This window comes from Salmo trutta, chromosome 16 (assembly GCF_901001165.1).
Source record: "Salmo trutta chromosome 16, fSalTru1.1, whole genome shotgun sequence".
Classification (NCBI taxonomy): Eukaryota; Metazoa; Chordata; class Actinopteri; order Salmoniformes; family Salmonidae; genus Salmo; species Salmo trutta.
The window spans coordinates 53021351-53043398 of NC_042972.1; the positions used below are offsets into that span (position 1 = coordinate 53021351).

Below are 22048 nucleotides of genomic sequence, written 5' to 3' on the forward strand. Positions count from 1 at the left end.
TCTGGGAGGAGATCCCTCAGGAGACCATCCGCCACCGCATCAGGAGCATGCCCAGGCGTTGTAGGGAGGTCATACAGGCACGTGGAGGCCACACACACTACTGAGCCTCATTTTGACTTGTTTTAAGGACATTACATCAAAGTTGGATCAGCCTGTAGTGTGGTTTTCCACTTTAATTTTGAGTGTGACTCCAAATCCAGACCTCCATGGGTTAATAAATTGGATTTCCATTGATTATTTTTGTGTGATTTTGTTGTCAGCGCATTCAACTATGTAAAGAAAAAAGTATTTAATAAGATTATTTCATTCATTCAGATCAAGGATGTGTTATTTTAGTGTTCCCTTTATTTTTTTGAGCAGTGTATATTCAGTTCAGTGTTCCATCTTTATGGCGAGCTCTCATTCAGAGATGATAAGAGGTTGTTGTCTGTACCCTCGTGTATGGAACACTGCAGATGCTTGTGGCAGTAGTGAATGCAGCCAAATACTAATGGCTTGCTCACTCGATGAATATCAATCAAAGCACTCTTACAATCCACAGCCAATGGGGCATAATGGTGACAAACGATGTCATCTTAGAATATCACGTCACAAAGCAGTGCATTATAGGGAATCGGGTGCCATTTGATAGACAGTAACACTATAGTACCAAGTCACATCCCAGAGCCTCTCCTGATAGTTCTTGTTCTCTGTTTGTCTGCAGGGCAGCTTTGTGATAACTGGGCCTCTTGTGGAGAGTGTGTTTTGGGAATATGTTCTGTCTCTGCTGTGGCTCAGTTTAGTCTATTGGAAATATTCTCAAGAGAGACAAGAACTGGCAATAAGCCACAAGAAAATGGCCCTGAATTGGTCAAACAGTGAACAACTCTCAGTATCAACTCAGTAAATTCAAGCAGATTGGTATTTACCAAGTTAAATCAAATTTTATTGGTCACACACACACGGTTAGCAGATGGTAATGTGAGTGTAGCGAAATGCTTGTGCTTCAAGATCCGACCATGCAGTAATATCTAACAAGTAATCTAATAATTCCACAACTACCTAATACACACAAATCTAAGTAAAGGGATGGAATAAGAATATGTACATATAAATATATGGATGAGCGATGACAGAGCGGCATTGACAAGTAGCAATAGATGGTATAAAATACACTATATAGATATGAGTAATGCAAGATATGTAAACATTATTAACTTCTTTGGGATAGGGGGCAGTATTTTCACGGCCGGATAAAAAACATACCCGATTTAATCTGGTTACTACTCCTGCCCAGAAACTGCATATAATTAGTAGATTTGGATAGAAAACACTAAAGTTTCTAAAACTGTTTGAATGGTGTCTGTGAGTATAACAGAACTCATATGGCAGGCCAAAACCTGAGAAGATTCCATACAGGAAGTGCCCTGTCTGACAATTTGTTGTCCTTCTGTTGCATCTCTATCGACATTACAGCATCTGTGCTGTAACGTGACACTTTCTAAGGCTTCCATTGGCTCTCTAAAGCCGCCAGAAAGTGGAATGGGGTGTCTGCTGTCTCTGGGCAAAGTACAGCAGCAGAGTTTGTAAGTGGTCAGCCTGGGGACAGTGACACTGAGATGCGCGTTCACGAGACTACTCCTATTTTTTTCTTTCATCCTTTGAATGAATACAACGTTGCCCGGTTGGTATATTATCGCTATTTTACGAAAAAAAGAGCATAAAAATTGATTTTAAACAGCGTTTGACATGCTTCTAAGCACGGTAATGGAATATTTCGAATTTTTTTGTCACGAAATGCGCTCGCACGTCACCCTTCGGATAGTGACCTGAACGCACGAACAAAACGGAGCTATTTGAATATAACTATGGATTATTTGGAACCAAACCAACATTTGTTATTGAAGTAGAAGTCCTGGGAGTGCATTCTGACGAAGAACAGCAAAGGTAATCCAATTTTTATAATAGTAATTCTGAGTTTAGTGAGCCCCAAACTTGGTGGGTGTCAAATTAGCTAGCCTGTGATGGCCGAGCTATCTACTCAGAATATTGCAAAATGTGCTTTCGCCGAAAAGCTATTTTAAAATCGGACATAGCGATTGCATAAAGGAGTTCTGTATCTATAATTCTTAAAATAATTGTTATGTATTTTGTGAACGTTTATCATGAGTAATTTACTAAATTCACCGGAAGTTTGATGGGTATGCTAGTTCTGAACATCACATGCTAATGTAAAAAGCTGTTTTTTGATATAAATATGAACTTTATTGAACAAAACATGCACGTATTGTATAACATAATGTCCTAGGAGTGACATCTGATGAAGATCAAAGGTTAGTGCTGCATTTAGCTGTGGTTTGGGTTTATGTGACATATATGCTTGCTTAGAAAATGGCTGTGTGATTATTTGTGTCTATGTACTCTAACATAATCTAATATTTTGCTTTCGCTGTAAAGCCTTTTTGAAATCGGACAATGTGGTTAGATTAACGAGAGTCTTATCTTTAAAATGGTGTAAAATAGTTGATTGTTTGAGAAAATTGAATTGTCGTATTTTAGTTGGTTTTGTATTTTGCGCCGTGCGATGCCATTGGCTGTTGGCTAGGGGTTCCGCAGGTGGAACGGGGTTCTGCTAGCGGAACGTCTGTCCTTAACAGGTTTTAAAGTGACTAGTGATCCATTTATTAAAGTGGCCAATGATTTTGAGGCTGTATGTTAGCAGCAGGGTCTCTGTGTCAGCTGTTGAACAGTTTGATGGCCTTGAGATTGAAAAACAGCTTCTGTCTCTCTGTCCCAGCTTTGATGCACCAGTACTGACCTCGCCTTTTGTATGGTAGCAGGGTAAATAGGCAGTGGCTCGGGTGGCTGTTGTCTTTAATGATCTTTTAGGCCTTCCTGTGTCATCAGGTGCTGTAGGTGTCCTGGAGGGCAGGTAGTTTGCCCCTGGTGATGCGTAGTGCAGACCACACCACCCTCTGGAGAGCCTTGAGGTTGTGGGTGGTGTAGTTGCCATACCAGGAAGTGATACAGCTCGACAAGATGCTCTCAATTGCGCATCTGTAAAAGTGTGTGAGGGTTTTAGGTGACAAGCTACATTTCTTCACCCAAACTGTCTGTGTGGGTGGACCATTTCAGTTTGTCCATGATGTGTACGATAAGGAACTTAAAATTTCCACCTTCTCCACTGCTGTCCCGTTAATGTGGATAGGGGGGTGTGCTCCCTCTGCTGTTTCCTGAAGTCCACGATCATCTCCTTTGTTTTGTTGACATTGAGTGAGGTTGTTTTCCTTACACCACACAGTGCCCTCACCTCCTCTCTGTAGGCTGTTTCATCATTGTTGGTAATCAAGCCCACTACTGTTGTGTCATCTGCAAACTTGATGACTGAGTTGGATGCGTGCATGGCCACGCAGTCATGGGTGAACAGGGAGTACAGGAGGGGGCTGAGCACGCACCCTTGTGGGGCTCCAGTGTTGAGGATCACCGAATTGGAGATGTTTCCTACCTTCACCACCTTTCCTACCTTCACCACCCATCAATGTCCAGGACCCAATTGCACAGGGCGGGGTTGAGACCCAGGGCCTCAAGCTTAATGACGAGCTTGGAGGGTACTATGGTGTTGAATGCTGAGCTGCAGTCAATGAACAGCATTACATAGGTATTCCTCTTGTCCAGATGGGATAGGGCAGTGTGAAGTGTGATGGCGATTGCATCATCTGTGGACCTATTGGGGCGGTATGCAAATTGAAGTGGGTCTAGGGTGGCAGGTAAGGTGGAAGTGATATGATCCTTGACTAGTCTCTCAAAGCACTTCATGATGACAGAAGTGAGTGCTACTGGGTGATAGTCATTTAGTTCAGTTATGTTTGCCTTCTTGGGTAAAGGAACAATGGTTGCCATCTTGAAGCTTGTGGGTACAGCAGACTGGGATTGGGAGAGATTGAATATGTCTTTAAACACACCAGCCAGCTGGTCTGTGCATGCTCTGAGGACACGGCTAGGGATGCCGTCTGGCCCGCAGCCTTGTGAGGGTTAACACGTTTAATTGTCTTCCTCGCGTCGGCCACGGAGAAGGAGTGGCCCGCAGTCCATGATAGCGGGCCGCGTCGGTGACATTGTATTATCCTCAAATCGAGCAAAGAAGGTGTTTACTTTGTCTGGAAGCAAGACATCGGTGTCCGTGACGTGGCTGGTTCTCTTTTTGTAGTCCATAATTGTCTGTAGACCCTGCCACATATGTCTCTTGTCTGAGCCTTTGAATTGCGACTCCACTTTGTCCCTATACCGATATTTCGCTTGTTTGATTGCCTTGGAGGGCATAACTACACGGTTTATATTCTGCCATATTCCCAGTCATCTTTCCATGGTTAAAATGCAGTGGTTAGTGTTTTCAGTTTTGCGCGAATCCCGCCATCTATCCACAGTTTCTGGTTAGGGAAGGTTTTAATAGTCACAGTGGGTACAACATCTTCAATGCACTTCCTTATAAACTCACTCACTGAATCAGCGTATAAATCAATATTATTCTCTGAGGCTGCCCGGAACCATTCCCAGTCTGTGTGATCTAAACAATCTTGAAGCGTGGATTTCGATTGGTCAGACCAGCATTGAATAGTCACGGGTACATCCTGTTTGAGTTTCTGCCTATAGGATGGTAGGAGCAAAATGGAGTTGTCATATTTGCAGAAGGGCGAGGGAGGGCCTTGTATGCATTGCGGAAGTTAGAGTAGCAGTGATCCAGTGTATTGCCCGCACGAGTGCTATAATCAATATGCTGATTGAATTTAGGTAGACTTGTTCTCAAATTTGCTTTGTTAAAACCCCCAGCTACAATAAATGCAGCCTCAGGATATATGGTTTCCTGTTTGGATAGAGTCCAGTGAAGTGCCTTGAGGGCCGTTGTGGTATCGGCTTGAGGGGGGATATACACGGCTGTGACAATAACCAACAAGAATTCTCTTGGGAGATAATAAGCTCGGCATTTGATTGTAAGGAATTCTAGGCCAGGTGAACAAAAGGACTTGAGGTCCTGTATGTTGTTACTATTACACCATGAGTTGTTAATCATGAAGCATACACTCCCGCCCTTCTTCCCAGAAAGATGTTAATTTCTGTCGACGCGATGCATAAAGAATCCCAGTGGTTGTACGGACACCGACAACATATTCCGAGAGAGCCATGTTTCCGTGCAACAGAGAATGTTACAATCCCGGATGTCTCTCTGGAAAGCAACCCTTGCCCTAATTTCATCTATCTTGTTATCTAGAGACTGGACATTGGCAAGTAATATACTCGTAAGCGGTGAGTGGTGTGCACGGCTTCAAAGTCTGACCAGGAGACCGCTCCATCTACATCTTCTGCGGCGTCGTTGTTTTGGGTCGGCCTCTGGAATCAGATCCAATGTCCTGTGTTGTGGTGCGAACAAAGGATCCACTTCGGGAAAGTTGTATTCCTGGTCTTAATGTTCGTAAAATGACATCGCTCTGATATCCAATAGTTCGCCCCGGCTGTATGTAATAACACTTAAGATTTTCTGGGCTAACAATGTAAGAAATAATACATTTAAATATATATATATAAAAATGTATTATTTCTTACATTGTATATATACATTGAATATATATATATATATATAAAAATGTATTATTTCTTACATTGTATATATACATTAAATATATATATATATACAAATGTATTATTTCTTACATTGTATATATACATTAAATATATATATACACATATATATAACACTTAAGATTTTCTGGGCTAACATATATATACTAAGCTATATATATATATATATATATATATATATATATATATATAGCTTAGTTTCCTAAGTACTAGAAGCGAGGCGACCATCTCTGTCGGCGCCATCTTGGGATGACTCATGTACTGGAGGCAGCTCTGTTGGGTAGTCACTAGCTGGCACAGCCACAAAGTCATGACATTTTAAACCTAACCCTCTCAACACTGCTAACCGTATGCCTAACCCTTACCTTCAATTAAGACCAAAAAGCACTTTTTTTTCATGAATTGGTAAAATAGCAAATATTGATTTTGCAGCTGGCCCATCTAGAGGAAATTGATAAATTCCGGACAGATACCTTCACTTCATCTTCCATGTCTGATATCTTCTTCTGGAGGACGCGTGTTTCCTACAGAGAGGAGATGACACAAGCCACAATGAGACTAAATATGACAGGGCTATCAGCGTGACCATGACTTGAACTAATAAAATAAAATATAATCAAATAGACATGTACCAGAACAAGAGAGAAGTAAACAGAAAGTGCATAGGCAAACATCTTGTGAAATGAGGAACTCACTCGTTTTTCTTTCTCAAGCATGGACCTCTCATTGGACCTCTCAGTCATTGTGATCTTTCTCTGCAATACAAAAGTCCATGGTTAAAATAGTGAAAATGAGAACAATCCCTGAAACTGCAAACATTTCTCATATGAAGAGTTTAATTCCAAAACGCTATATATCCATTTTCAGATGGAGTCTATTGACTCACCTGTGAGTCAATCTAAGTAACATAATAAGAAAAACTGACAGATTTTGATGGAGGTTAAGCTAGAGATATCAAACACCGCTGTAGCTTGGCCACCTTCCACCTCCGAATCTGAAGTGGAAGGTGGCCGAGCTACAGCGATGTTTGTCAGATCATGAGAACCTGAAAATCGGTCTTCTCACAAAAAAAGGAAATGCCTGTAGTTTCCGAATGGGTTGGCCTAGAAAACTAATATGACCCCTCTAGGGAAAGATGACTCTCATGAACACGATGGGGGGGTTAAACTATTGTTAAATTTGGAAATTTAGAGCTCTACTTGGCGGTTGAGAAGTCTAAAGATGATCATATTGGCAAAGCACATTAGAAGGGCAATTTGCCTAACAGAAATTACTTTAGTTCTGCTTCAATGGCTTTCATAGGTAGGTAGGCATTGTTAAGTGAGGGCTGATGTCAAATTTGGACACATTATGGTCATTATGTGTGGCCAAAAATGTACATTTAATTAACATTTAAATGAATGCGTTTTCAGGTGGTGTGTAGTGCAATATCACCCAAAGTATTTTTCTTGAATTTCAAATAAGCAACTGTACATTTTTCCATCATGTTTCCCACAAACATGACAAAGAGTAGTTTTCTATTATAGCATTTTTTGTATTACTATTTCTATTTACCATATTCTTATTCCTAACAGAAATGGTGCAATATTAATCCATCAACAACTGAATTCCTACCTTTTATCCCATGACTTTGTTGACTGATTTTGAGTTTTCTTACAGTCCTCTTATTGGGCAAAGTTAGAGTGCCACAACACTGAACTGCAGCAACCCAAAAGGATACAAATTAAATAAATGTAAATTGGTGCAGGAGGGCTGGGGAGATGACCATCCAAGTTCAAGTGAAGATTCTTTTCATATCTACTTCTAAATCCATTATCAAAACATGCTCAACAAAGCGGTTGAGAATAGGGTTAAAGAACTTATTAAAGAGATGTGTGTTTTTTCACCACCTAATCAAGGCATGGTGTTGTTCAATAACAAATATATTTGCTTGAAATCTACATTATCACTTGAACGTTTCATTACAGGGAGACAAATAATCATGTTTTGTTGCAAAACGCTAAATATCCGCCTGAGCCTCACTCAGACAAATAAGTATTACTTGTAGGTTTTACACAGTCAAATGTGACAAGTAATTACATTTTTAAGAACAAACGTACAAATTATACATTTAAAAAAAAAGTTGTTATATTAATGTCAGAAATGTATCAATAAAGTAATATGAGGTATGTATATAAAATATTTACATTTGCCATTTTTAGCAGATGCTCTTATCCAGAGTGATTCATTCATTTTAAGATTGCTAGGTGAGAGACAACCACATATCACAGTCAAATATACAGGATAGGAACATTCCATTCCAGCTAAACAATGGATAATTAGCGTTTTGCAACAAAAGACATTTTAATACAAATCTAAAATCTATGAATTAAAAAAAATCTGAGAACAGTAATATTTTACCAACACATGAAGGTAGCCATAAGCAATCAGAAAAAAACACAATTGAGAAAGATTTGTGGACATAGGGTTTTGGAACAAAACTCTTCCATATTTACCTTTGAAAACAAACATGGTACTGTACTTCAAAAATACCAATTTCCAAGCGTTTTCCTCTGGAAATCATCCAATGCATTTTACTTGTATAATCTGTCATAGTTCTCACTCCTGCATCTTTCCTGATTCTATTGTGCAGTGGTCCATGTAATAGGATATGGAAGAGTTATCCCACATTGTAGTTGACAAGAACTGTAAGTTGGGAATCACAATGATAAGTCATGAAATGGCACAACCATTCATATATACTTCAAGTATGAAGGCACCCCTTCAAATTAGTGGATTAGGCTATTTCAACCACACCTGTTGCTGACAGATAAAAATCGAGCATACAGACATGCAGTCTCGAAAGACAAACATTGACAGTAGAATGGCCCGTACTGAAGAACTCCGTGACCTCCAACGTGGCACCGTCATAGGATGCCACCTTTCCAACAAGTCAGTTGGTCAGATTTATGCCCTGCTGGAGCTGCCCCGGTCAACTGTAAGTACTGTTAGTGTGGAAACGTTTAGGAGCAACAACGGCTCAGCCTTGAAGAGGTAAGCCACACAAGCTCACAGAACAGGATCGCTGAGTGCTGAAGCGTGTAACTCGTAACAATCGTCTGTCCTCGTTTGCAACACTCACTACCGAATACCAAACGTCAGCACAAAACTGTTTGTCGGGAGCTTCATGAAATTAGTTTCCATGGCCGAGCAGCCGCATATAAGCCTAAGATCACCATGTGCAATGCAAAGCGTTGGCTGAAGTGGTGTAAAGCTTGCCGCTATTGGCGAAAACGGGTTCTCTGGAGTGATGAATCGCTCTTCACCATCTGGCAGTACGATGGACGAATCTGGGTTTGGCGGATGCCAGGAGAACGCTACCTGTCCCAATGCATAGTGCCAAATGTAAAGTTTGATGGAAGAAGAATAATGGTCTGGGGCTGTTTTTCATGGTTCATGGTTGTTCCAGTGAAGGTAAATCTTAACACTACAGCATACAATGACATTCTAGACGATTCTGTGCTTCCAACTTTGTGGCAACAATTTGGGGAAGGCCCTTTCCTGTTTCAGCATGATAATAACCCTGTGCACAAAGCGAGGTCCATACAGAAATGGTTTGTTGAGATCGATGTGGAAGAACTTGACTGGCCCGCACAGAGCCCTGACCTCAACCCCATCGAACACCTTTGGGATGAATTGGAACGCTGACTGCGAGCCATGCCTAATCACCCAACATTAGTGCCAGACGTCACTAATGCTCGTTGCTGAATGGAAGCAAGTCCCCGCAGCAATATTCCAACGTCTAGTGGAAAGCTTTCCCAGAAGAGTGGAGGCTGTTATAGCAACAAAGGGGGACCAACTCCATATTAATGCCCATGACTTCGAAATGAGATGTTCGACGAGCAGGTACACATACCATGTAGTGTATGTATTCATTGGACTTTCCTGCAATCTGGTCATTTTCATCAGTTTTATTTGATTTTGGGATGAGGGTTTGAACTATTTTGTGTGGCGGATGAATACCAGTTTGGGATAATCACCTGTGTGACTTTCTCCAGCTGAGTCTGCACCAGCACCAGCTCCTGTTTGCTGCCCTGCAGCCGGGACTTGAGTCTCTCATTTGTAGACATGGCCTCCTCGTACATCTGCAATATAAAGATGCAACAGCAAACAGCCCCAACATGCCACAGTATTTTACTACTACACTTTACTTGAACCCTCTGTCATAAGGGCTACATAATACTGTCATTATCATGACATAACAGATGTCACAACAGATTGTTAGCTACCTATGCCAGTTTGCTAGCTTTAAGAAACTATTGTAGAATTGTGCATTACAGGTTACCTTCTTATAGTCAGTGCATCCTGCCTCTTCCTCAGCCTTTTTCCGAGCTGCCATTCTGTTTTCCCTGCGAGCGTCATAGGCCTCTCGGTCGTAAGCACCAGACGAGTCCAGTCTGAGGGAAAGATAACAAATGACTGAACCTAGTTCACTGTGTCAGAGCTTGATCCTAACTGTAATAAAAAGGTCAGTTGCAAAGGAGGCCTGAGTAATAAAGTTGACCAATGGCTGTTACGATGTGTATGAATGCCTGGTAGTGAAAATCTTTGATAAAGTGAACTGAGATGAAAGCAGCTTACCTGAACACTCTTTCATGCTGAAAACAAACAAAAAAGATATGTCACTTACAAAATGCATAAACATGAGTAGTTTGAATGATCTTCAACAATAAGGTGTAATGTGTTCTTCCTGGCTAATATTGCACACTCAGACCGTAACTTTTGCCTGGGATTGTATTTTAAATCAACCTATGCCTATTGGGCTATAATGAACAATAAATAAAATAGCTACGTGTTTGGACAGATGACACTTGTAATGCCCCCTATGTTCAGAACCTTTGATTGTGTATTCTTCGGGGTTTCACACACATTTCACCCCAGAGCCATTTATTTAATATCAAAGTTGAGTGAAATACCATGAGAACGTTTAGTTTTGTCAGCAATACATCAAATAATGATAAAATGACATAATGGTCAGTCTAAGTAAATTCCATACATTATTTGACATGCAATTTATATAAATAATATATTTGTATCCAAAAGCAGGTTGTGAGCATGTTGAGAAATATGTCAGTCTTAGAGATTCATTTTCCTTTTACAGTACATACAGTACCAGTCAGAAGTTTGGACACACCTACTCATTCAAGGGTTCTTTTTTTTTTATTTACATTTTTTACTATTTTCAACATTGTAGAATAATAGTGAAGACATCAAAACAATAAAATAACACATGAAATCAAAAAAAGTGTTAAATCAAAATATATTTTAGATTTTTCATAGCAGCCACTACTTGCCTTGATGACAGTTTTGCACACTCATGGCATTCTCTCAAACAGCTTCACCTGGAATGCTTTTCCAACAGTCTTGAAGGAGTTCCCACATATGCTGAGCACTTGTTGGCTTCTTTTCTTCACTCTGTGGTCCAACTCTTCCCAAACCATCTCAAATTGGGTTCAGGTCGGGTGATTGTGGAGGCCAGGTCATCTGATACAGCACTCCATCACTACCCTTGGTCAAATAACCCTTACACAGCCTGGAGGAGTGTTGGGCCATTGTCCTGTTGAAAAACAAATGATAGTGGGACTAAGCGCAAACCAGATGGGATTGCGTATCGCTGCAGAATGATGTGGTAGCCAAGCTGGTTAAGTATACCTTGAATTCTGAATAAATCACCAGCAAAGCACCCCCATCATCATAAGTCTCTTCTTATTATTGGTGTCCTTTAGCAGTGGTTTCTTCGCAGCAATTCAAACATGAAGGCCTGATTCACGCAGTCTCCTCTGAATAGATCATGTTGAGATGTCCGTTACTTGAACTATGTGAAGCATATATTTGGGCTGCAATCTGAGCTGTAGTTAATTCTAATGAAATTATCCTCTGCAGCAGATGTAACTCTGGATCTTCCTTTCCTGTGGCGGTCCTCGAGATCCAGTATCACAGCGCTTGATGGTTTTTATGACTGCACTTGAGAAGCTTTCAAAGTACTTTACATTTTCCAAATTAACTGACCATCATGTCTTAAAGTAACCATGTCTTTGCTTTTTTGAGCATTTCTTGCCATAATATGGACTTGGTCTTTTACAAAATAAGGCCGTCTGTGTATCATCCCTACCTTGTCACAACACAACTGATTGGCTGAAACGCATTAAGGAAAGAAATGCCACAAATGAACTTAACAATGCACACCTGTTAATTGAAATGCATTCCAGGTAACTACCTCATAAAGCTGGTTGAGAGAATGCCAAGAGTGTGCAAAGCTGTCATCAAGGCAGAGTGGCTATTTAGAAAAATCTCAAATATAAAAAAATATTTTTTGGGTTACTACATGATTCCATGTGTTATTTCATAGTTTTGATGTCTTCACAATTATTCTACAATGTAGAAAATAGTAAAAATAAGGAAAAACCCTGGGTGGGTGTGTCCAAACCAAATGAGGGTATTGTAAAGTAATTGGCAACTGTGAAAACATACTGTGGTGTTATATGGCATTTCTGCCCCACGCAACATTGTGCAAGATAAACTTTTCTATGCGAATTGTCAACTGGTACAGTATAGCCTGTCTCTCTGCTTGAAATTCATCAGTTACAGTGAGTGTATCAATGACATTCAGATAATGAGTGGAATATATTGTTATATACAACCCAGGTATTTCAGCAGTGCCTTGTACAATGCACTATATTTCCAATTGTTAGCACAGCGACTCTTTCCACCTTGTCCTATTACTGGCTGATGGAGAATGATTATGTAGTATTTACAGCCACATTCATATATGATTTGGTTTTACATGCCAATATAAACTGATGTAAAATTGATACATGTATGAGGTAAAAATGTAGAATTTTACATTGTTCAGCACTTTATAAAACGATATATACACACTATATAGCCAAAGGTATGTGGACACCTGCTCATCAAACATCTCATTCCAAAGTCATGGGCATTAATATGGAGTTGGTCCCTCCTTGCGGTTTTAACAGCCTCAACTCTTTTGGAAGGCTTTCCGCTAGATGTTGGAACACTTGTGGGGAATTGCTTCCATTCAGCCACTGATGTTGGGCTATTAGTTCTGGCTCACAGTCGGCATTCTAATTCATCCCAAAGGTGTTCGATGGAGTTGAGGTCAGGGCTCTGTGCGGGCCAGTCAAGGTCTTCCACACCGATCTCGACAAACCGTTTCTGTATGGACCTTGCTTTGTGCACTGGGCATTGTCATGCTGAAACAGGAAAGGGCTTCCCCAAACTGTTGCCACAAAGTTGGAAGCACAGAATCATTATATGCTGTTGCGTTAAGATGTCCCTTCACTGGAACTAAGGGGCCGAGCCCGAACCGTGAAAAACAGCCCCAGACCATTATTCCTCCTCCATCAAACTTTACAGTTGGCACTATGCATTGGGGCAGGTAGCATTCTCCTGGCATCCCCCAAACCCAAATTCGTCAGTCGGACTGCCAGAGACATTGTTTGCTGATTATAATAATAATAATAATAATTAATTAATTAATTAATTATTTTCATAGAGTCTCAAAGCGCTTCAAGAGCAAAAAACAAACAAGCAATATGAAAGCTGCATCCTCCGAAGATGGAGAGGCTCAGTTCATGGCTTGAGCGGAGAGAGCTGGTCAGAGGATGGTAAATGATGGTGATGGAGTCTGCTGATGATCTTGTAGAGGACAAGTCTGGGAACCAGACTCAATTGTATAACCACTTCTCCTCTTCCACTCTGTGTAGCACCCACTTGGGTGATGCCTCAGCAGCTCTAGATGCCAGAAAGCTCTTCAACACAAAATTCAGAATAGTACCCAGTTGTCCTCACTACGAGCCCTCTGCCTCAGCACTGCTGTATTCCTCCATCTGCCATTCCTTTCCCGTTTCAGGCGACGCCTCAAATGATGTTCTCAGAATAGCTGGTACTGTGTTCAGATGTTTTTCGCAAACAAAAACATTAGCCATTTAGCTAGCTAGCTAGCTAGCTAGCTAGCTATTCAAGCCAAAAAGTGTTAACCTGTTTGTCAATCTGGCTCAAATGTGGCTCAAATACACCAGATACAGAAAATGCAATAAAACTCAATGTTATCAAAAACAAAAGAGCTGATTAAAAACGCCTAACAAATTACTAAATATGTACACATTTATAGGAGCTCTCTGCTGAGGCTGCTACTAGGGCACATGGCAACTATAGAACATACTCTTGTCATTTAAGCATGTTAACCCTTGTAAGGCTGCCGGCCTAGACGGCATTCGAAGCCGCGTCCTCAGACCATGTGCAGACCAGCTGCCTGGAGTGTTTACGGACATATTCAATCTCTCCATATCCCAGTTTGTTGTCCCCACTTCCTTCAAAATGTCCACCATTGTTACTGTACTCAAGAAAGTGAAGGTACAGTAACTGAACTAAATAACTATTGCCCTGTAGCACTCACCTGTAGCATTATGTAATCATGAAGTGCTTTAAGATGCTAGTTAAGGACCATATCACCTCCATCTTACCCGACAACCTAGACCCACTACAATTTGTATACCGCCCGAGTCACGCAGAGGTCTAAGGCACTGCATCTCAGTGCTAGAGGCGTCACTACAGACACCCTGGTTTGATTCCAGGCTGTATCACAAACAGCCGGATTGGGAGTCCAATAGGGCGGAGCACAATTGGCCCAGCACCATCCGGGGTTGGCCGGTGTAGGCCGTCATTGTAAATAAGATTTTGTTCCTAACTGACTTGGCTAGTTACATAATGGATTAAAAAATAAAACAGATCCGCAGACGACTCAACCGCCATTGCACTGCACACTGTCCTATCCCACCTGTACAAGGGAAACACCTATACAAGAATGCTGTTCATCGACTGCAGCTCAGCCTTCAACACTATAGTGGCATCCAAGCTCATCACTAAGGTCAGGGCCCTGGGTCTGAGCCCCTCCCTGTGCAGCTGGGTCCTGGACTTCCTGACGGGCTGGCCCCAAATGGTGAAGGTAGGCAACAACACCTGCGCCACGCTGATCCTCTGTCACACCCTGATCTGTTCCACCTGTATTTGTGCTCGTCTCCACCCCCCACCAGGTGTCTCCCATCTCCCCTAATTATCCCGTGTATTTATACCTGCATTTTTTATTTATCTGTTGCCAATTCGTCTTGTCAAGTCCTACCAGCATGTTCCTGGGCTACGGCGGTGTGGGAGCAACAGTCCACCGTTTGCCTCAGTCTGGAGGATTTTATGGCGGAGGTACGCAAAGTGTTAGATTTTCCATTGTATGGGAGAAAGCCTACTCGTAAGCTGCTCCAAGTATGTCAAGACTCTTTTAGTGTGGCAGACTCTGCGGTGGATTTTCGCACGTTGACGGCTGAGAGAGCCTGGAACCTGGATGCCCTTTTTGACACGTTCCTTAATGGATTACCGGAAGAGGTTACAGACGAGCTTGCAGCCCGGGAGCTTCACATGGACCTCGATTACCTCATCCCCTTGACCATATGGATCGATGGACGGCTACGGGAATGTAGGAGGGAGAAGAGGTTGGTTCCTGGTCACACTCGCTCATCCACTGCTCCCACCTCACCTCCGAGGAATCCCGGAAGTTCCCGACTTCCACCTTACCGAAAGACTCCGAGGTCACCCGAGTGCACACGGGAATCCACGAGGGCGGTTGACTCACCTCCCCCAGAGCCCAAACTACTGGGAAGGGCTAGATTGTCTCCGGATGAACGTTTACGTAGATTGAGCACCAGGAGCTGTCTGTATTGTGGGACTACAGGACATTATATTTCCACCTGTCCATTAAAAAGACCAGGTTCACCAGTAGGTACCCCTCTCCATGCCAACCTTTTGTGGGGTGACCAGGCCAAATCTCTCCGGGTGCTCATTGACTCTGGGGCTGGTGAGAGCTTTATCTATGCTACCTTGGTGTTGGAGCTGGGAATCTCCACTCAATCCCTCTCCATTCCCATGGACGTCAGAGCGCTGTATGGGCGCTCTATTGGCAGAGTCACCCGCAATACGGTTCCTATCAACCTACGAGTATCAGGAAATCACAATTGGTGTATGCAGTTCCTGCTCATAGAATCTCCCCATGTACCTGTGGTTTTGGGGTATTCATGCCTCCAGAAGCACAATCCTCTGATGAACTGGGCTACTGGTTCTATCGTGGGTTGGAGCCAGTTCTGTCATGCGCAGTGTCTTAAGTCAGCACAGCCTGCCCCAGGACGTTGTCCTGCAGGCTTCAGAGAAGCCTTGGATCTCTCCGCCATTCCCGTGTAGTACCTTGACCTCTTGGAGGTCTTCAACAAGGCCTGCGCTACGTCTCTCACTCTGCATCGACCCTACGACTGCACCATTGATCTTCTCCCGGGCACTACACCCACATAGCCTTGGTTTCCCTGCCGGGTCCGGAAACCAAGGCTATGGAGGAGTACATTGAGGACTCTCTCGCTGCAGGGATTGTTCGTCCATCTGCCTCTCCCACCGGTGCAGGGTTCTTCTTTGTGGAGAAGGACAATACCCTGCGCCCGTGTATTGACTACCGGGGCCTTAATGACATCACGGTTAAAAAACGTTACCGTCTGCCACTCATCTCATCGGCTTCAGGGAGTGACAATCTTCTCAAAGTTGTACCTTCTGTATCCGAACCAAATGGTAAGTGTTCCGGACACAGGAAGGAGACGAGTAGAAGACAGCTTTTAACACGGCTATTGGGCACTATGAGTACTTGGTTAAGCCATTCGGACTGACCAACGCTCCCGCTGTCTTCCAGGTCCTGGTCAACGATGTGCTCTGGGACATGCTAAACCGGTTCGTGTTTGTCTATGTCGACGACATCCTTGTCTTTTCCCATTCAGCTCAAGAGCACCTCCTCCACGTCCGACAGGTCCTTCAGCGCCCCCTGGAGAACCAATTTTCGTTGAAGCGGAGAAGTGTGAATTCCATCATACCACCATCTCCTTCCTAGGATACTGCAGAACATATACAGATGGATCCAGACAAGGTGAAAGCGGTGATGGATTGGCCTCAACCCACATCCAGAAGATGCAACGTTTCCTGGGATTTGCTAACTTCTACCACCACTTAATCCGTGGTTACAGCACCCTTTCTTCCCCCCCTCTCAGCACTCACCTCTCCCAATGTTCATTCAGCTTACCGGGCGTTCTGACCTAAAACATCGATTCACTATAGTCCCCATCTGAATCCATCCGGATCCGTCCTGTCAGTTTGTGGTGGAGGTCGATGCCGCGGATGTCGGAGTGTGGGCCGTCCTGTCCCAGCGTTCTGCCCAGGACCAATAGCCGCACCCCTGTGCTTTTCTCTCCCATAGTCTTACCCCTACTGAGAGGAACTATGATGTGGTAAATAGAGAACTCATTGCCGTCAAGATTGCGTTGGAGGAGTAGAGGCACTGGTTGGGGGGGGGGGGACAGAACACCCATTCTTAGTGTGGACTGACGATAAGAATCTGGAATATCTCCACTCTGCCATGCGCCTCAACTCTAGGCAGGCACGTTGGGCCCTGTTATTCACCAGGTTCAATTTCACTCTCTCCTACCACCCCGGGCCCAAGAATGTGAAGCCTGATGCACTCGCACATTTGTATAGCCCCGCTGCTACTCCGTCTGACCCCGGGACCATCCTCCCTACCTTCTGTCTAGTGGTTGCACTCATCTGGGGTATAAAGAGCCTGGTCCATAAGGTGCAGTGTTCCCAGCTGGACCCCGGGGCTAACCAGATGTTTGTTCTGGAATCTGCCCGTTCCCCGGTCCTGAAATGGGCACATTCCTCGAGACTGACCTGCCATCCAGGCTCCCGTCGGACCCTGGCTTTCATCCAACGACGCTTTTGGTGGCCTTCCATGGTTCCTGATGTCTCCACATTCGTTGCCACCTGCACTGTGTGTGCACAAAATAAGACTCTGCGGCATGGTCCAGCTGGCCTTCTGGAGCAGACTTCGCCCCTGATCCCATATATGCCTGGACTTTGGTACTGGTCTTCCTCCATCAGACGGCAACACCACTATCCTGACATTGGTGGATAGGTTTTCTAAAGCCACCCATTTTATTCCCCTTCCCAAGTTACCCTCAGCCAAGGAGATGGCTCAGCTCATGGTGCAGCATGTCTTCCGGATCCATGGACTTCCAGTCGACATGGTCTCCCAGTCGACATGGTCTCCGATCGCGGTCCTCAGTTCTTGTCCCAGTTCTGGAAGGTGTTCTGCACCCTCAAATGGGTCGTCGGACTGCCTGTCCTCTGGTTTTCACCCCAATCTAATGGCCAGTTGGAGTCCCCGGCTCTTTATTGCCTCTACTCTGCCAACACCACCACCTGGAGTCAGCAACTCGTGTGGGTGGTATACGCCCGTAACACCCTTCCCTGCTCAGCCAATGGTCTCTCACCCTTCAAAGGCTCCTTGAGATATCAGCCCCCGCTCTTCCCTGTGCAAGAAGTCAGCACACCCTCTGCCCAGATGTTCATCCACTGCTGTTGCCGTACCTGGAAGAGAGCCCGGGCCACTCTTCTGAAGACCATATCCAGGTATCGGCTACAGGTGGATCGCCACCGGACCCCTGCTCCCCGCTATCGGCTCGGGCATGGCTTTACACTCGGGACCTGCCCCACCGAGTGGAGTCCCGTAAACTTTACCCCCATTTCATCGGTAGTTTCCCCATCCCTAAAATCCTTAGCCCCTCTGCTGTTCATCTTCTCTTGCCCCGCACCCTCAGTTGACATCCCACTTTTCATGTGTATAGGATTAAACTTAGACATCTAAACCCTTTGTCTCCTGCTTTGTTTTTTGTAGTCTCCCCAGTTCTGACCTTTCTGCCTGTCCTGACCCTGATCCTGCATGCCGTCCTGTACCTGCCTGACTCCGGTTTGGATTACAACTCTTTTCCTGCCTTGAATGACCTTTTACCTGCCCATTGTACTATAATAAACTCTGAGACTCATACTCTCCACCTCCTGTGTCTGCATTTGGGTCTTAGCCTGAGCCATGATATCCTCAGCATGGAGGCCTCACTGGGGTGCATGCTCAGCCCCCTCCTGTACTCCCGGTTCACCCATATTGGTGTGGCCACGCATGTCTCCAACTCAATCATCAAGTTTGCTGACAACACAACAGTGGTAGGCCCGTTTACCAACAATGACAAGACGGTGGTGAGAACGGTGGTGGATTGGTGCCAAGAGAATAACCTCTCCCTCAACGTCAAAAAAAGAAAGAGCTGGAGCCTCCCGAGTGGCACAGCAGTCTAAGGCACTGCATCGCAGTCTAAGGCACTGCATCGCAGTCTAAGGCACTGCATCGCAGTGCTAAACGCATTACTACAGACCCGGGTTCATTCCCAGCTGTGCCACAACTGGCCGGGAGTCCCATAGGACGGCACACAATTGGCCCAGCATCGTCCGGGTTAGGTGAGGGTTTGGCTGGTGGGGCTTTACTTGGCTCATCGTGCTCTAGCAACTCCTTGTGGCGGACCGGGTGCCTGCAGGGTGACCCCGGTCACCAGTTTAAAGGTGTTTCCTCTGACACATTGGTGCGGCTGGCTTCCTTCCGGGTTAAGGAGCGCAGTTAGGAGGGCAATGTTTCGGATTACGCATGACTCCACTGAGGGTATCGCCTCTCCTGAGGCCGTTGAGGAGTTGCAGCAATGAGACAAGATTTTTTTTAAAGTAGGGGAGAAAAAGGAGGTATAACAAAAAAAGAAGGCGCTGATGGTGGACTACAGAAGACGACAAAGAGAGCACGCCCCCATCCACACCGACGACCTGAAATGATCCCTTTACACAGACAGTGTGGTGAAGGCACAACAGCACCTCTTTAACCTCAGGAGGCTGAAGAAATTTGGCTTGGCCCGTAATACCTTCACGAATGCACTATTTAGAGCATCCTTTCGGGCTGCATCACTGCCTGGTATGGCAATTGCACCATCCGTAATCGCAGAGCTCTCCAGAGGGTGGTGCGGTCAGCCCAATGCATCGAGGGCACACTTCCCTCCAGGACATCGACAGCACCCGGTGTCACAGGAAGGCCAAGAAAATCATCAAGGACCCCAGCCTCCCGAGCCACGACCTGTTCACCCCGCTACCATCTAGAAGGATGAGACAGTACAGGTGCAACAAAGCTGGGGCCGAGAGACTGATTTTAAACAGTCACCACTAGCTGGCCTCGGCCTAGTACCCTGCCCTGAACCTCAGACACTGTCAGTAGCCGGCTACCACCCGGTAAGCTGCCATGCACCTCAGACTGCTTTTCCACTGAACACTGGTCACTTTACTAATGTTTACATACTGACTTGTCCACTTTCATGTATATACTGTATTCTAGCCCTGGCTCATCCTAAATAGCTACTGCTGTACACTTTGTACTGTTCTAATTCTCAGAGTAAAAACTCACCCTATGAAAGCTCAAACCAAGTTTATTCTTCCCAGAGGATCAATACAGCTGCATTAGACAACAGCATTTCACACAAGCACTGATATTTAACCCTTTCTCCTAGGCGGAATCTCCTCCTACTCATCTGAACAAACATTTTATCTTTATTGCTAGGCAGGAAACTAAGTGTAACGGGCCATAAACCTTTTTCTCCTTTAACGTGACCAGACCTCGACCCCCTTCATCACTAATCACTAATCCACAGCCATCTCTATCAATGCCTGCCACATGTGATCGCTTTCCCTACACTCAGTACATTCCAAGATTCCCTCCTCAGTACATTCCAAACTTTCCTCCTACAGATAACCATTAACTTCTGGCGTAGACCCTCTAAACCTAAAGACTCAATATTTCAATAGGATACCTGAAAATTAACCCTATCCCAAGTTAAGCAGTTAGTATGTACTGATGGATTCTGGGTACTGTCTACACACACACACACACACACACACACACTCCTTCAAATGAATAGATTTGGCAATGACAGCCACACCCGTTGCTGACAGGTGTATAAAATCGAGCACACAGACATGCAATCTCCATAGCCAAACATTGGAAGTAGACTGGCCCGTACTGAAGAGCTCATTGACTATCAACGTGGCACCGTCATAGGATGCCACCTTTCCAACAAGTCAGTCAGTCAAATTTCTGCCCTGCTAGAGCTTCCCTGGTCAACTGTAAGTGCTGTTTCTGTGAAGTTGAAACGTCTAGGAGCAACAACGAAGTGTTAGGCCACACAAGCTCACAGAACGGGACCGCCGAGTGCTGAAGTACATATCGTGCAAAAATTGTATGTCCTCGGTTGCAACACTCACTACCGAGTTCCAAAATGCCTTTGGAAGCAATGTCAGCACAATAACTGTTCGTTGGGAGCTTCATGAAATGGGTTTCCATTGCCGAGTAGCCGCACACAAGCCTAAGATAACCATGCGCAATACCAAGTGTCAGCTGAGTGGCATAAAGCGCCTCGCCATTGGACTCGGAAACGGGTTCTCTGGAGTGATGAATGACGCTTCACCATCTGGCAGTCCGACGGACTAATCTGGGATTTGCTAATGCCAGGAGAACACTACCAGCCCAATGCATAGTGTCAACTGTAATGTTTGATGGAGGAGGAATGTTTGGGGCCGTTTGTCATGTAATAGGCTATGCCCCTTAGTTCCAGTGAAGGGAAATCTTAACGCTACATCATACAATGAGATTCTAGATGAACCTGTGCTTCCAAATTTGTGGCAACAATTTGAGGAAGGCACTTTCCTGTTTCAGCATGACAATGCCCCTGTGCACAAAGCAAGGTTCATACAGAAATGGTTTGTCGAGATCGGTGTGGAATAACTTGACTGGCCTGTACAGAGCCCTGACCTCAACCCCATCGAACACCTTTGGAATGAATTGGAATGCCGACCAGGCCTTATCGCCCAACATCAGTGCCCGACATCACTAATGTCCTTGTGGCTGAATGGAAGCAAGTCCCTGCAGCAATGTTCCAACATCTAGTGAAGAGCCTTCCCAGAGGAGTGGAGGCTGTTATAGCAGCAAAGGGGGGACCAACCCCATAATAATGCCCATCATTTTTAAAATGAGATGTTCAAACATGAGATGTTAAAACACACACACACACACACACACACACACACACACACACACACACCATAATGACAAGAGCAAACATGTTTTTAGAAATCTTTGCCAACTTATTGACATTTAAGTACAGAAGTAGCTCATTTACATAAGTTCCCTGAGTCAATACTTTGTAGAAGCAGAGATTACATTTAGTATTTTTCGATAACTAAGAGCTTTGCACACCGTGATTGTACAATATTATACAATATAAAGAACAAGATCTTGTCAGAGAGGGCACTTCCTGTAAGGACTCTTCTCAGGTTTTTGCCTGCCAAATGAGTTCTGTTATACTCACAGACACCATTCAAACAGTTTTAGAAACGTTGGAGTGTTTTCTATCCAAAGCTAATAATTATATGCATATTC

The 22048-nt window shown here is 44.2% G+C and overlaps 1 protein-coding gene across 1 annotated transcript in view; it reads right to left on the minus strand.

The window, feature by feature from the left end:
- The window catches only part of LOC115151027 (protein phosphatase 1 regulatory subunit 12B), a 36008-nt gene that overhangs the window by 5650 nt on the left and 8310 nt on the right, over positions 1-22048 (minus strand). Inside the window, exons 2-6 of the mRNA XM_029694933.1 lie at positions 10234-10250; positions 9938-10049; positions 9633-9737; positions 6309-6368; positions 6087-6137 (exon numbers count right to left, since the gene is read on the minus strand). Coding sequence (XP_029550793.1) covers positions 6087-6137; positions 6309-6368; positions 9633-9737; positions 9938-10049; positions 10234-10250 — 345 coding nt within the window. The remainder of the gene's footprint in view (positions 1-6086; positions 6138-6308; positions 6369-9632; positions 9738-9937; positions 10050-10233; positions 10251-22048) is intronic.